Source organism: Rhinichthys klamathensis, unplaced genomic scaffold (assembly GCF_029890125.1).
Source record: "Rhinichthys klamathensis goyatoka isolate OS25496 unplaced genomic scaffold, OSU_Roscu_1.1 h1tg000204l_1, whole genome shotgun sequence".
Lineage (NCBI taxonomy): Eukaryota > Metazoa > Chordata > Actinopteri > Cypriniformes > Leuciscidae > Rhinichthys > Rhinichthys klamathensis.
The window spans coordinates 426216-443210 of NW_026606729.1; the positions used below are offsets into that span (position 1 = coordinate 426216).

The window sequence follows — 16995 nt, forward strand, 5'->3', positions numbered from 1 at the left end:
CCTCCCTACAGGTAGGCATCATCCTTGCATTTTCCCGATGGGAATTTGCTAGCCAGTGTACCTTGGTAACTCTTGTGTTAAGCCTAGCCCTTCGCTCGTGCTGGCCTCACGACAGGGCACTGGAAGACAGCCATTGTGGCGTTTTACATAGGACCCCATTCGTCAGTCGTTCTGACGTAACGTAGAATGTGACGACCGAAAGGGAACGTCACCAAGACGTTACATCCCCTTACACAACCGCTGTACCGCTGAACGGCCGGAATACACCGCTCCTCAGCGAAGAACTTGAATGCGAGAATGCACGCGCTGCTCCTTCTATACACACACAGCGGGCGGAGCTCGCGACACACACTCCGCAGACCAAGCTACTCTGCGTACCATTGGCTGGTTTTGTACCTCTCGAGCGAGACCTCATTCGTCAGTCGTTCTGACGTAACGTCTCCGTTCACTGTTACATACATAACCGAGACGTTCTGCTTCTCTGCAGCTGTGGATGAGTGATAGAGCAATGCATCTGACAACATTTTTGAGCAAATATAGTGTAAATGAGTTTTAAATAACAATAAGCATTTTTACATTTTCATTAACTTAAATGATAAATATTGGTCGACCACTAAAGTTGATTGTACTTGCATTGTTGGTTGCTGATGCTTCTTATGTCATTTGCTTTATGTTCATTACATGGCCAAATGCATGCGGACCGTGATGAACACACACACACACACACACACACATTACTAACAGCTGCATGAACTCAAACATGCTTCTGTATTTCAGCATGACCTGAACTCGACTAAAGAGAGCAGAAGTGCTCATAGCTGCAATGAGGATCTGCTCGCTATTTCATGTTGTAATTAAATACTGCATATGAATCAAGCACATATCGGAGGTCTGCATACTCTCGGCCATGTAGTGTGTGTTGCTTATTAATGTGCTTCCCTTTTTTTGCTAAAGGCCATTTTCCCCACACGCTCTGGATTATAGTCGTTCATGCTTACCTTTATTTTGCAACCAAATCAGGCTTATCATTGCTTTTTCTGCAGGAGTCCATCAACATAATTACAATCATCTCGGTCTCAGTAGCCCAACGCGAACACCGAAAAATGGTAAGGAACCTTCTCAACGTATAATCTAGTTGTCGAGTGCTTGTGTTTGCATGCCTACAAGATTCTATGAACAGCTCAATGGCATTGGCCATCTTCATCTTCATCATCATCATCACCACCTTTAGGAAAAACCCTCAGAGAACCTTGAGTTCATGTTGTCAAGGAGGGCGGCGCTCGGGCTGCTGGTTAACTCTCCCAGCTGTAGCGAAAGCTTCTGACGGGCGAGCAGAAACGGCTCGTTAGCACTGATTAAAGACTGAAGCGCTCGAGTCGGACTTGGGTTGGTGGAGGATGGGATTCGCTTTCCCACCCAACAAGCTTCAAAGGCTCCCAGTGGATCCGTGCTTATATGACAAAGCCTGTTATTGCCCCACACAGAGCAGCCGATTCACTGCATGAAGAGCCGGCACTGCTGGGGTTATTATGACTCGTGTTGTATGGCGGGTCGGCTCGGCCTGCAGTCCAAATCTTTAACAGCTTATATACTATTTGCATTTTGTCTTGTTACATATGCTAAAATAGTATTTTAATAAAATTACACACACACATTATATAGTATCACTACATTTAGTTTACACACTGCCAGTCAAAAATCTTCTTTTTTAAAAAAAATAAATCAATACTTTTATTCATCCAGGATGCATTAAATTGACAGTAAAGACACTGTGTTACAAATGATTATATTTAAAATAAATCTTTTCTTCTTCATCAAAGAATCTTGAAAAATAAAAAGTATGACAGTTTCCACAAAAATATGAAGCAGCAACATTACTAATAATGAGAAATGTTTCTTGATCAGTAAATCATCATATTAGAGTGATTTCTGAAGGATCATGTGACACTGAAGACTGGAGTAATGATGCTGAACATACAGATTTGATCACAGGAATAAATTACACTTTACTGTATATATTATTCACAGAGAAAACAGCTGATTTACACTGGAATAATATTTCACTGTTTTTACAGTACAGTTTTTATCAAATAAATGCAGCTTTGGTGAGCAGAATACTTTAACATTAAACAATCATTACACATTAAAGAATCTCTTGAACGGTAGTGTATATGGTATAATATACAGTCCTCCTGAATATACAGTGGCGCGCCCTAATTTTACAGAGTTAGACGCGTTTCTGGGTTACACATATTTTGTTAATCCTGGAACAACATTCCTGTCCTAACCCTATCCATAACTTATCCATCAAATAGAGGGAAATGATGTGTGAATAACACGGATTGTGAGACTAAACTTACATAAACTGTAAAGTTGTCCCTCAAATCTGATTGGTTGATTGGAATGTTGATCCAGGAACACGTTTCACTCGTGAATCAGGATCTGCTATACGGGGTCCTCAAAGATGGGACGTGCTGTAACGGGGGCATTTTGGACAATATATGAATCCTTATCATTTTGTGATAACTTTGCATTGCTAAAGGGCAACCTGAATTATACAAATATATTTTGTAAAACAAGAAATTCATAACAGACAATCCTGCCGACAACCAATCAGCCAATCAGCCAATCAATCAACCAATCAATCAATCAATCAATCAATCAAGCAATCAATCAATCAATCAACCAATCAACCAATCAACCAATCAACCAATCAATCAATCAACCAATCAATCAATCAATCAGCCAATCAGCCAATCAATCAATCAATCAACCAATCAACCAATCAACCAATCAGCCAATCAATCAATCAATCAATCAATCAATCAATCAATCAATCAATCAACCACCCAATCAACCAATCAATCAATCAGCCAATCAATCAATCAATCAACCAATCAACCAATCAGCCAATCAGCCAATCAATCAATCAATCAATCAATCAACCACCCAATCAACCAATCAATCAATCAGCCAATCAATCAATCAATCAATCAACCAATCAGCCAATCAGCCAATCAATCAATCAATCAATCAACCACCCAATCAACCAATCAATCAATCAGCCAATCAATCAATCAATCAACCAATCAGCCAATCAGCCAATCAATCAATCAATCAATCAATCAACCACCCAATCAACCAATCAATCAATCAGCCAATCAATCAATCAATCAACCAATCAGCCAATCAGCCAATCAATCAATCAATCAATCAATCAATCAACCACCCAATCAATCAATCAGCCAATCAATCAATCAATCAACCAATCAGCCAATCAGCCAATCAATCAATCAATCAATCAACCACCCAATCAACCAATCAATCAATCAGCCAATCAATCAATCAATCAACCAATCAGCCAATCAGCCAATCAATCAATCAATCAATCAATCAACCACCCAATCAATCAATCAGCCAATCAATCAATCAACCAATCAAATGGAACATTAAATGAGCCTAAGATGGTTTCCTGGTCTAAACCAGCTGAACATCACGGCCACTGTTACTTCCATTACTATATAATCGAAAAGAAAATCATTATTGTTGGCCTTCATTGATAGTTTCCACTATAAGCATTTACATTGGGAAATGATTGATGGTTTATGCTGATATTGTCCAAAAGCGCACGTTGAATGCTGGATGTTGTATGTATGCAGTGAATGAAGGCGTATTGAGACGGTCACACACACCGTCCTGTGGAAACCCTCTCGCTGGGGTTCTCTACCGCTGCTGCAAACACTCACTCACACTAAAGCCAGAATGCCATTTCACGATGCTTCATCATTACAAGAGCGCCAAAAAACAAAGCATCCCAACTCTTTTTCATTTGCTCTTATTGAACTGCGTTCTTTTTCCCTTGAATTGACCAGCTCACAGATCTCTGAGGCACGGTAAGTTATCTTCGCAACATCATTGATTCTCTATCTTTCCTTCTCCTCCTCCTCCCTCCAATGAAGATGAATGTTTCCACTTCCCCCACCACCGACCGCTGAACCCCAATGCATGAACTGAGCCAGTGTAAATGCAGTTGTGTAAGCGTTGCTCGTCCTCCGTCCGTCTGTGAAGTGTTGTTGCGTCTCATTCTGCTGCGCTGGTCGCGACTCTATTTATAAACTGGGCCTGATCCTTCGACCTGAGACTCGGGCTGGCGTGACGGGCACGGGGAGCCACACACACATCACATCGATCACATCGATCACATCAGTCACCGCACCCGACTGGTCCGCGACGCCGCGACTCTTATAGCCACTAAATCCCAGCCCAGAAGTTCCCATCATCCCTCCACACAGTAATGTCTTCAACATGTCAAGTGTGTGCTGAGACGTTTATGAATGTGTGATTTTGACTGTTCCCAGTTAAAGATGCGATGGTGTGTTTTGTCTTGCCCGCAGAAAGCACCCGGATGAACAGTATCCTCACCTCACAGACCGAGCCATACGATCTGTCCTTCTCTCGCTCCTTCCAGAGTCTCTCTCATCTCCCCCCTTCATACGAGTCTGCCGTGAAAGCTGACCTCAACAAATACTCCTCGCTCAAGAAACTAAGTATGTGCCAGTCTAATGTCCTCAGCTCTGATAATGATCTTTCTTTAGGGGTCTAAACCTCGAGACCCGCGTCCGTCCAGCGCTCGGTTTACTTCATTACATCTGCAGGCAAGGTTCAGTGTGTTCACATCAGTTACATATAGAAATACAGTCGCAATTGTGAGAAATAAAGTCAAAATTACAAGGAAATTGTTACAATTCACAATATCATTTATTTGACATTTTTTATTTTGTCAATACTATACAATAAGTTTCCATTTTTATGGATATTATAATTACAGTTATGAGAAAACAGTCTCAAATGTGAGATATAGAGTATCAAATCATTTTCAATTTAATGATATTTGTTGTAACACTTACTGTAGTAACGTTCAGTTTGTTGGCGTTCGCTAATGCAACAATGAACAGCACTTTTACAGCATTCATCCATTTAGGTCAATGTTAATTAACAGTGATAAAAGTAGATTTATTTATAAAATGACATTAACCTAGAACAAAAATTCCTGAATACATGGTTCATTCAGGTACTGTATTTCAGTGGAATTTCACATTCAGAAAGTGTAGATCTGGAGAGCTAGTGATAGTCTGCTAGTATGGGAGATTCAGCATTATATACAGTATATATCAATGCATGATTGCCGACGGCTTGATTCCAGAACGAGGCTCCTCCAGATCCCAGAAAGCAGTCGGCCTGTCAAGAGTCTTTTCCACTCCATCATGTCAATCAGCTCGTCTTATTCTCCGTCCGCTGCGCGAGATAGTCAGTAGTCAACATCCGAGCACGATTCATTGTTGATTCCTGTGTAAATGCATCTAAGCATCTCTGTAAACACACTGCGGCTTCTATAAAATCCCTATAGGCAAGCGTACCCGTAATGTAAGGCAGGGATCAGAGCCTTCACTTCATCCCGTCCGGATCCTCCTCCACAGGCGGCCATTATCCGCTCGCAGCGCTCCATCTGGATCTGATGTCTCTGAGTAAAGCTTTCTCGTGGCCTCAGCCCCATCGTATTGATTCAGCTAGTGGCAGGTTCTTTTGCTGTGTAATAAGGTCTCAGCTCATTATATTCCCTAAGTGAAGAGTAAATTCCCCTGAGGCTTGTGTAATTGCATAAAGAACGCTCCAGATCTCTCCCGGCCCTGAACCCTGGGAAACTGACAGGCCGCCTCATCTGCAGTTCCTCCGCGTCCGCCGAGCTTCTACAATCATACACTAAACTCTTCACGGCAGCAGACCTCCTCCTCCTCCTCCTCCTCCTCCTCTTCCTCGAGCCTCGATAAGCCTCCGGAGCGGGTTATTTCTTGTAGGCTGTAGCCGAAAGGCTTAGCGTTTCTTCTGGCGCTTCGGTGGAGTTTTGCTCTGACAGATCATGTTGGATGCAGCGTTTCTGTTAATAACATGCCCAGGATCTTCCTCCTCCTCCTCCTCCTCCTCTTCAGATGTTTGTTTTGCTAATATCCACAAACCTTCAAAAGGAGACTCCTTTATGAAGAAAGATTAATTGAATCTGTAATCACCATAAACCGATTATGTGCCATTAATTCCCCCCAATAACACGGTGTTGGTCCTTTCGGCGAGTGTGAGATAAATGCTGCTATTGAGCTCTTTTATCTCCTAACAAACTCAATCTCATTCCCTCAAGAGACGCGGTTTCAAAAGTCCCACAAATATGACTGCCACTTCCTCGGGCTGGGAATTATTGTGTACTTTTTTATTGTTCACAAACCTCTCATCACAGTTATTCGATTAATTCTCACTTAAAGGAAGATTTGTGGCTGTAATTTTGTTTGATACACTCCTTTATTGCATTCACTTGGATATGACTGGGCTCTAAATGTGTGGAGAAATCTATCAAGTGTAACTGATATCTCAAGGACATCAGCCTCCCCAGATTGTATTCATTACACCTCGAGCAGAGGATAATTTCATTATTTCCAGTTCCAATCATTACAGTAGAGTCCGGAGCGTCCGGGGCGAGTGTGTGTCCTGCATCTCTCCAGCTGTGACGCACCATCAGTCCTTCAGACAGAAGAACGTCTCTGCTTTAAAGTGTCTTATTCACTGTTAAAGGGTTAGTTCACCCAAAAATGATGTCATTAATGACTCTCCCTCATGTCGCTCCAAGCCCGTCAGACCTCCGTTCATCTCCGGAACACTGTTTAAGATATTTTAGATTTAGTCCGAGAGCTTTCTGTCCCTCCATTGGAAATGTATGTACGGTATACTGTCCTTGTCCAGAAAGGAAATAAAGACATCATCAAAGTAGTCCATGTGACATCAGTGGGTTAGTTAGAGTGTGTTGAAGCATCGGAAACACATTTTGGTCCAAAAATAACAAAAACTACGACTTTATTCAGCATTGTGTTGTGTTCCGGTTCTGTTGTGGATCCGCGTTCAGTGCCGCCGCTGACGTGTGTCTGGTGTGTGTGTGTGTGTGTGTGTGTATTCTGGTTCTGTTGTGGATCCGCGTTCAGTGCCGCCGCTGACGTAAGACACTGCTGACGTGTGTCTGGTGTGTGTGTGTGTGTGTGTGTGTGTGTGTGTGTATTCTGGTTCTGTTGTGGATCCGCGTTCAGTGCCGCCGCTGACGTGTGTCTGGTGTGTGTGTGTGTGTGTGTGTATTCGGGTTCTGTTGTGGATCCGCGTTCAGTGCCGCCGCTGACGTAAGACGCTGCTGACGTGTGTCTGGTGTGTGTGTGTGTGTGTGTGTGTGTGTGTGTGTGTGTATTCCGGTTCTGTTGTGGATCCGCGTTCAGTGCCGCTGCTGACGTGTGTCTGGTGTGTGTGTGTGTGTGTGTGTGTATTCGGGTTCTGTTGTGGATCCGCGTTCAGTGCCGCCGCTGACGTAAGACGCTGCTGACGTGTGTCTGGTGTGTGTGTGTGTGTGTGTGTGTGTGTGTGTATTCCGGTTCTGTTGTGGATCCGCGTTCAGTGCCGCTGCTGACGTGTGTCTGGTGTGTGTGTGTGTGTGTGTGTGTGTGTATTCGGGTTCTGTTGTGGATCCGCGTTCAGTGCCGCCGCTGACGTAAGACGCTGCTGACGTGTGTCTGGTGTGTGTGTGTGTGTGTGTGTGTGTGTGTGTATTCCGGTTCTGTTGTGGATCCGCGTTCAGTGCCGCTGCTGACGTGTGTCTGGTGTGTGTGTGTGTGTGTGTGTGTGTGTATTCGGGTTCTGTTGTGGATCCGCGTTCAGTGCCGCCGCTGACGTAAGACGCTGCTGACGTGTGTCTGGTGTGTGTGTGTGTGTGTGTGTGTGTGTGTGTGTGTCTGGTGCGCCCGAGCTTCGTCTACAGTCTGAGGGAGACGCACGCTGGAAACAAAACAATCTTCACAAACATGTCTAAGGATTTCCACACAGAGGAAGACTTGCATTTTTTTGCCCAGCCATATTTATTTGAACCCGAATACACGGGCGCACCAGACACACACACACACACACACACACACCAGACACACGTCAGCAGCGTCTTACGTCAGCGGCGGCACTGAACGCGGATCCACAACAGAACCCGAACACACACACACACACACACACACACACACACACACACCAGACACACGTCAGCGGCGGCACTGAACGCGGATCCACAACAGAACCGGAATACACACACACACACACACACACACACACACACCAGACACACGTCAGCGGCGGCACTGAACGCGGATCCACAACAGAACCGGAATACACACACACACACACACACACACACCAGACACACGTCAGCAGCGTCTTACGTCAGCGGCGGCACTGAACGCGGATCCACAACAGAACCCGAACACACACACACACACACACACACACACACACACACACACACACACACACACACACACCAGACACACGTCAGCGGCGGCACTGAACGTGGATCCACAACAGAACCCGAACACACACACACACACACACACACACACACACACACACACACACACACACCAGACACACGTCAGCGGCGGCACTGAACGCGGATCCACAACAGAACCGGAACACACACACACACACACACCAGACACACGTCAGCAGCGTCTTACGTCAGCGGCGGCACTGAACGCGGATCCACAACAGAACCGGAACACAACACAATGCTGAATAAAGTCGTAGTTTTTGTTATTTTTGGACCAAAATGTATTTTCGATGCTTCAACACACTCTAACTAACCCACTGATGTCACATGGACTACTTTGATGATGTCTTTATTTCCTTTCTGGACAAGGACAGTATACCGTACATACATTTCCAATGGAGGGACAGAAAGCTCTCGGACTAAATCTAAAATATCTTAAACAGTGTTCCGGAGATGAACGGAGGTCTGACGGGCTTGGAGCGACACGAGGGAGAGCCATTAATGACATCATTTTTGGGTGAACTAACCCTTTAACACATTCGAACTGGTCAATCGCCATGCGCTGTTAGTATTGCGAGAGTTTTAGTCGATTTCACACATTTTAGTTTGGCAATAGTTCAACAAGTAAAATGTGTAGGCCTACGAGTTTATTTAACAATAACACGGTAATTAATGTAAGTAAGAATAATGACTTACTGGCAGAAATGATATCAATCGCATTCTTCTTCTTCTGAGGTAAATTCTTCCAAACTCGATAAAAAGCAGAAGGATCTGAAGTGTGATGTGTTGTGTATCGAGCGGATGGAGGCGTTTACAGGTTGCGTGTCTCGAGGACGATTACCGTACGAATATCTTGTGCTGTGTGTGGCCACATTAAAATAATGAGCTCAGAAGGGAAATACTGTCTTGTTGGTTTCATACAGATTACATAAAAAGAGAATATTTGTTTTCGATATGACTTACATAATTTAAAAGTAGACACTTCAATCTTTCTAAAGACTTATCTCTCATGTCTGTGTGGCAAGTATTCGCTGAGTTTCGGTTCATTTTTGTGACGCGTTTCAGAAAGAAGTTCACAGAGACTGAGACGGCAGAAAGTGCACCCTGTTCGTTTTCTTCATTATACAAAAAAAAAGAGTGTATACAAAAATACAAGTAGATCCTTAAGGCCAATTCACACTGCACAGACAAACGCACCCGACTGAACATGTCTGTGCGTTTGTTGGGTCGTGGAATGTCTGAGCAGTGTGGTCGGATTTTCCAACAAACGACAACAAACTCTGACGTAATCTGGCCTGGTCAGGAACTGGGTTCACGAATGACGATGAGGCAAGTCCCTTGCAAAGTAGGCGCTGAGCGTCCTTAGTAAATCATCCTTGTAGAGAAAATGGCAGGTTTCTGGACAAACCAGAAGACATTTCTAGAGAAAGAGCAGGGAGATTCTTGCGAGAGCACACTGGAGGACAGTTTGAGAACGCCCGCGTGAAAGCTGAGCGAGAGCAGAGCCATATTTGAAAGCGCGCGTCCAGTAAGTTTTGTGCTAGAGTGAAAGAAAGGGAGTCATGGATGCACTCTCGGGTTACAATAGTGCGCTCTCGTCATGTAACGCCATTGAAACCGCCTCAAATGAACTATAAAGAGTAGACCCATTTCGTATTTAGGGTCTTTACAGTTGTCATAGAGATGAGAAGAAAGTCGTGTCTGAAAGCTGCAATCTTTTATTTTTATTTGTTCAAATGAATGTAAAATATCTTGTATTTGTCCGTGGGTGCTCGAGTTTGTCGGTGTCTGTTGAGGCAGTGTGAACACGACCCTCCAACGGCCATCTTGTTTGTTGGCGTTTGTCTGTGGGTGGGAATAGGCCTTTACAGTTTCAAATGATGTATTACTCATTACTGTATGACAAAACTTGAGTATTTTAAGTTTTCAGGAAAAAATGCAAGTGATTAAAATCCAATCGTTATTACGTTTTATAAACGAGGCCTCAGGACCCTGCAGTGGCAAGTTACCTTGTTTTCAGGATACTTGAATACTCTGACACTTACACTGCTTGTGCTTTCCCACAGCGGATAAGGACGTCGACGACTACTACACCAGGAAGAGGAATCTCCCAGACCTGGCGGCCCGAGGAACTCTTCCTCTGCACATGATGAAGATGAACCAGGATCCCCCGAGCAGCCAGCAGCCGCAGCCAGCGCCCCGCCAGCGCCCCCGCCGGGTCCAGAGGGCCATGTCCCAGGACCGCGTGCTGTCCCCCGAACGCAGCCAGGAGCTCGACTACCCCACGTCCCCCTACGCCATCTCCCCGTACGGCGGGCGGATCCTGTCCGACGAGCAGCTCCTGTCGGCCGAGCGTCTGCGCTCCCACGAGCGGCTCATCTCGCAGGAACGCCACTACTCGCAGGAGCGCATCCACGCGCAGGACCGGCTCTACTCTCAGGAACGCCTGCATTCCCAGGACCGCCTCCATTCCCAGGACCGCCTCTACTCGCAGGATCCACTCATCTCTCCCGACAAGATGATGTCCATCAAGCGCTCCGGGTTCCCCAACGACAAGTCCATGTCTAGAGCCATATCGCACACGGACGTGTTCATGCCCACCACGCCCCTCCTGGACCGATATAAGATGACCAAAATGCACTCCCATCCCAGTGCCTCGAACAACACGCCACAGAACACTTCCACCATGAACCAGACGGCCTCCAAGAGACAGGCCTTCGCCTCGCGCCGCACACAGACGGTGGAGCAGCTCCACTACGTGCCGCAGCACCACCACCACTACCGCACCGGGAGCAAGACCGAAGTAACTGTTTAACCGCTCGCGGGCCGGCAGAAGCATACACTCGTCTCAGATCCGGTTCTGCAGGAACTGACCCAGCACCAGCTACTCTAGAGCCACACCCAGACCCTCCTGTGTGCATTTCCATCCAGTTATATGTGTTTGTTTATCACTAATGAGGAAGGACTTCTGCATTTGTAAGGGCTTTGCATGGGGATTCGCAGACTGCGTCAGAAGAAAGAACGTATGATGAAAGGTATAGACATGGAACAGAAGTGTATACATTTATATATAAATACACACTATATATATATATATATATATAAAAAAATACAAATACTGTTTGTACTTCCGGTCCTAGTCAATAGCTTTAGAAGTTCTTATGATGTTCGCGCACTTCTTTTGGTGCCTCTACGAAAACGTTCCATTTCAACAACGAAGTGGTTTTGTGGGTTAACAAGCACAATCAAGTAAAAGTTGAGTTTGGTTTTGTTCATTCGCTCTGTGGGTGATGGCTAGCATATATCAGTTTGTTCTTCAATTAATGGCCATTCATTATTTTGCGAAGATGATTGTAAATAAGCTCTTTTAGCACCAGTAAATGGACGAGTCTGTTCTGGTTGGCATTTGTATTATTGTAGTTTGATTTTTAGAGATTCAAGACTTCTTCAGAACTATAGAGAACCCACTAACCCAGTGTTGGACCATTTAAAGTAATATGATACTGTATGTGTGTCCGTTCAAATGTGTTTGTAGAATGAGAATCGGGCGAATGTTGCTGAAAAATATGTTGATTTCTGGCTGTAGACTGTGTTGCAGTGACTCACAAGACAAATGAGTATATTATGCTTATTGTAGTAGCTTCAAATAAACCGTCCTTATTTTTCTAAACATTAACATATATGTGGAAAAGGTTCATGTGCCTCAAAAAACGCTGAAATATTAAAGAGCTCCAATCTAATAGTCCATGAAATCTGGGTGGCTAAATTCAGATGCATTGAGAAAAACACAAAGATGCATTCTTCTTTTCGTTTTATGTGGGTAAGTTTCATAAAAAAGCAAAAAATCATGTTTTTATCAAAGGCTTTGTCCGGATGAGATTCAGAAGGATGATCATAAGCACAGATGGAGTAGATCGAGTCCATCAACACATCGGAGCACCGTTTCCTCCTCATGGGTTCAACATGTCATTCAGTTTTGATTTATATGCTGTTTAATGTTTGTTGATCGCATTATAATTTACATGTGCGCCAGCAATGCTTCTATCACTTGTTTCTGTTTCTTCTTTTGTGTTTTGATCCTGAGATTCTGAACTCTTTCAGAAGATTAACAGTGAAAACATGGATTGCCTTCAATGGCGGGGAAAGAGTTCATGAAAGTGAATGAGGAAAAAATGACAATGACGAAGCAAGATGTGGCTCTCGCGCAATATTCCAAACTAGCTTTGTTGAAGAACATGTTCATTTGAGTTCATGAGAGAATTAACAATGTCTGGTTTGTGAACAAAAAAGTTATTTTTAATCATTTTCCCCTCAAAGAATGAATCGAACTAGTTTACAAAAACGTGGTGAATGATTCCTAGTGCAAAGGTCATGTGGAGGTGATGCTGGAATACTTCAGACCCGCTTCTGCTATTGCCTGGAGAAGAGCGGCCAGCACATTATTCCGAGTTCCTCCTTTTGTGTTCCAGGAGTAAATAAAGTCCCAGGTTAGGAACGACACGAGGCAAACTCTCCTTCTCAGGTGAATTCTCTATTTTACCATGTATTTCACCAGCTTTTCTTCAGGCGAGTACATGACAACCTCGCCTCAAAGGTTCAGGAAAGCACTTATTCACTTTTACATGCTTTTGGGTATATTTACAAATCATGTTACAGTTTAACTTCGGAAACACTTGTGTAAAATAGTCTGAGAGAAAAAGAAATGCAATTACTTACAGCTAGAAATCGTCCCGTCCTCCAGCAGAGACAGAGAAAGCCGATGTATCTGAAAACTAACCAACCAAATATGCTTCAGCAACTACGTGATATATTGGGTTATTTTATCATTTTTTTGGACATGTGAATTAATTCCCGCTGCTTGCGTCCCAGCCGGAGAAACCTCCTTTAAATTCATTGAACTTCAGGAGGGAAAATGCAATTCTCACACACAAACAAAACCTTTTGCATTTGCATTTCTTTATTTGCAAAAGCTTTATGGGTGAGACGGACTCGCATCTGCGATCCTCGTACCTCTCTTCTTCCCTATCAGCATTTAGATGAAAATATGACACTTAAATGGAGTCTGTGTAGCAGATTGGCAGTAAAACAGACACTAAAGCTTCCTCTGTGTGCAAATGGCCGTCGACGAAAACATCACATATGACCGATGAAGAGCCTCCGGGTCTCTGCTCCCGACAGCAGTCTTCAGTCCAAACACGTCTCCTGCTAACACTGTTACCCGCTAATGTTGAGGTATAAGGCACCAACATGTATAACATTTATTTATATGCAGGTATAAGGCATCTGTGTGTGAATCTGCAGCATTATTCGTCAATTGTTTAGCATCTGTCAGTCAGAACGGCCGAGTGCAAAAACAGCAGATGCGTCACTGAACACACACGACTCCATCATGCTCTTAAGGACTCTCAGAAGGCTTGAATACACCACATACATCTTCATATTCCACACAGCACTTGTGAATAATATAGGCAATGGTGCATTTCTAAAGCTTTTAAAGAAACGAAGAGGCTCCGAGCGCTTCCATTAAGTTTACAGTTTGCTCTTGTCTCAAATTAGCATATTTCAGAAAGCCAAAGAGAAGAAACGCCACGATCCTCTGGAAATTAGCATACAGCCTGCTTTAATATTACATACTGCGCCATCGCAGGCTCGTGTGAGTGATTCCTCGAGACTGACCTGTAGCCTAGCAACCAGCGCTTCCCGCGCAAAGCGTTACAGCTCCTCCTTCAGATTCTGCCTTACCGTGTGTGTGTGTGTGTGTGTGTGTGGCTGAGCAGGAGTCGGTCTGAGGACCCTGCCTTACCATGTGTGTGTGTGTGTGTGTGTGTGTGTGTGTGTGTGTGTGTGTGTGTGTGTGTGTGTGTGTGCTTTACTGAAGATCTCCTTACTGTACGTTATGAGCCACTGGGGAAACACAAGCTAACCTCCTTCTTCGTATTTGAAAATACTTACAACTATCAACACAACATTACATGTTTAAAGGTCTAGTTCAACCACAAATGACATCATGTCATGTGATTGTCTTTCTTTCTTTCTATGCAGATGAACTACCCATTAAAGTAGTTCATCTGCAGTTTAACACTGAACTCTTAAAGCTCATTTGCACTTGTGCATGTTCTACAAGTGTGTCACAAAATGTCTTCATCTTCGACACACAAACCATTGGCTTGCTTAGTTGGGGAGATTTCATATCCAACAATATTATTGATCTCCTGCATTGACAGCATTATATGAGAACTGAACTGAGCTGGACGATGACATCACGGTTTACTCCAGAGCGGCTGTATATATAAATGAACTAAATTAATAACTTTTTACAACAGAAATGCATCATCAGTGAACTCACTGAAGCTGGACGGAGACGCTATGCTGGGCCAGACCCGCTCCGCTCCTCTTCTAGCGCTCCACGGGCCGCAGTGTGAGGCCAGACCCGCTCCGTTCCTCTTCTAGCGCTCCACGGGCCGCAGTGTGAGGCCAGACCCGCTCCGATCCTCTTCTAGCGCTCCACGGGCCGCAGTGTGAGGCCAGACCCGCTCCGTTCCTCTTCTAGCGCTCCACGGGCCGCAGTGTAAGGCCAGACCCGCTCCGTTCCTCTTCTAGCGCTCCACGGGCCGCAGTGTAAGGCCAGACCCGCTCCGTTCCTCTTCTAGCGCTCCACGGGCCGCAGTGTAAGGCCAGACCCGCTCCGATCCTCTTCTAGCGCTCCACGGGCCGCAGTGTGAGGCCAGACCCGCTCCGTTCCTCTTCTAGCGCTCCACGGGCCGCAGTGTAAGGCCAGACCCACTCCGTTCCTCTTCTAGCGCTCCACGGGCCGCAGTGTGAGGCCAGACCCGCTCCGCTCCTCTTCTAGCGCTCCACGGGCCGCAGTGTGAGGCCAGACCCGCTCCGTTCCTCTTCTAGCGCTCCACGGGCCGCAGTGTAAGGCCAGACCCGCTCCGTTCCTCTTCTAGCGCTCCACGGGCCGCAGTGTGAGGCCAGACCCGCTCCGCTCCTCTTCTAGCGCTCCACGGGCCGCAGTGTGAGGCCAGACCCGCTCCGTTCCTCTTCTAGCGCTCCACGGGCCGCAGTGTAAGGCCAGACCCGCTCCGTTCCTCTTCTAGCGCTCCACGGGCCGCAGTGTAAGGCCAGACCCGCTCCGTTCCTCTTCTAGCGCTCCACGGGCCGCAGTGTTAGGCCAGACCCGCTCCGCTCCTCTTCTAGCGCTCCACGGGCCGCAGTGTGAGGCCAGACCCGCTCCGTTCCTCTTCTAGCGCTCCACGGGCCGCAGTGTGAGGCCAGACCCGCTCCGCTCCTCTTCTAGCGCTCCACGGGCCGCAGTGTAAGGCCAGACCCGCTCCGTTCCTCTTCTAGCGCTCCACGGGCCGCAGTGTGAGGCCAGACCCGCTCCGCTCCTCTTCTAGCGCTCCACGGGCCGCAGTGTAAGGCCAGACCCGCTCCGTTCCTCTTCTAGCGCTCCACGGGCCGCAGTGTAAGGCCAGACCCGCTCCGTTCCTCTTCTAGCGCTCCACGGGCCGCAGTGTAAGGCCAGACCCGCTCCGTTCCTCTTCTAGCGCTCCACGGGCCGCAGTGTGAGGCCAGACCCGCTCCGCTCCTCTTCTAGCGCTCCACGGGCCGCAGTGTAAGGCCAGACCCGCTCCGTTCCTCTTCTAGCGCTCCACGGGCCGCAGTGTGAGGCCAGACCCGCTCCGCTCCTCTTCTAGCGCTCCACGGGCCGCAGTGTAAGGCCAGACCCGCTCCGTTCCTCTTCTAGCGCTCCACGGGCCGCAGTGTGAGGCCAGACCCGCTCCGCTCCTCTTCTAGCGCTCCACGGGCCGCAGTGTAAGGCCAGACCCGCTCCGTTCCTCTTCTAGCGCTCCACGGGCCGCAGTGTGAGGCCAGACCCGCTCCGCTCCTCTTCTAGCGCTCCACGGGCCGCAGTGTAAGGCCAGACCCGCTCCGTTCCTCTTCTAGCGCTCCACGGGCCGCAGTGTGAGGCCAGACCCGCTCCGCTCCTCTTCTAGCGCTCCACGGGCCGCAGTGTAAGGCCAGACCCGCTCCGTTCCTCTTCTAGCGCTCCACGGGCCGCAGTGTGAGGCCAGACCCGCTCCGCTCCTCTTCTAGCGCTCCACGGGCCGCAGTGTGAGGCCAGACCCGCTCCGTTCCTCTTCTAGCGCTCCACGGGCCGCAGTGTTAGGCCAGACCCGCTCCGCTCCTCTTCTAGCGCTCCACGGGCCGCAGTGTGAGGCCAGACCCGCTCCGTTCCTCTTCTAGCGCTCCACGGGCCGCAGTGTGAGGCCAGACCCGCTCCGTTCCTCTTCTAGCGCTCCACGGGCCGCAGTGTGAGGCCAGACCCGCTCCGCTCCTCTTCTAGCGCTCCACGGGCCGCAGTGTAAGGCCAGACCCGCTCCGTTCCTCTTCTAGCGCTCCACGGGCCGCAGTGTGAGGCCAGACCCGCTCCGCTCCTCTTCTAGCGCTCCACGGGCCGCAGTGTGAGGCCAGACCCGCTCCGTTCCTCTTCTAGCGCTCCACGGGCCGCAGTGTAAGGCCAGACCCGCTCCGTTCCTCTTCTAGCGCTCCACGGGCCGCAGTGTAAGGCCAGACCCGCTCCGTTCCTCTTCTAGCGC

General features: G+C 47.1%; 1 protein-coding gene across 9 annotated transcripts in view; it reads left to right on the forward strand.

Annotated features, from left to right (window-relative positions):
* Positions 1 to 12068, forward strand: part of LOC130096648 (protein shisa-6) — a 90107-nt gene extending 78039 nt beyond the window's left edge. For 2 of the 9 annotated variants that reach the window (XM_056263237.1, XM_056263239.1), the window contains 4 exons: positions 1044 to 1106; positions 3873 to 3893; positions 4395 to 4547; positions 10459 to 12068. In XM_056263237.1, the coding sequence (XP_056119212.1) occupies positions 1044 to 1106; positions 3873 to 3893; positions 4395 to 4547; positions 10459 to 11207 (986 nt within the window). In that variant the 3' untranslated portion in view covers positions 11208 to 12068. The remainder of the gene's footprint in view (positions 1 to 1043; positions 1107 to 3872; positions 3894 to 4394; positions 4548 to 10458) is intronic. The other 7 variants (XM_056263238.1, XM_056263240.1, XM_056263243.1 and 4 more) reach the window with 5 other exon arrangements.
* The last annotated feature ends 4927 nt before the right edge of the window (positions 12069 to 16995 follow it).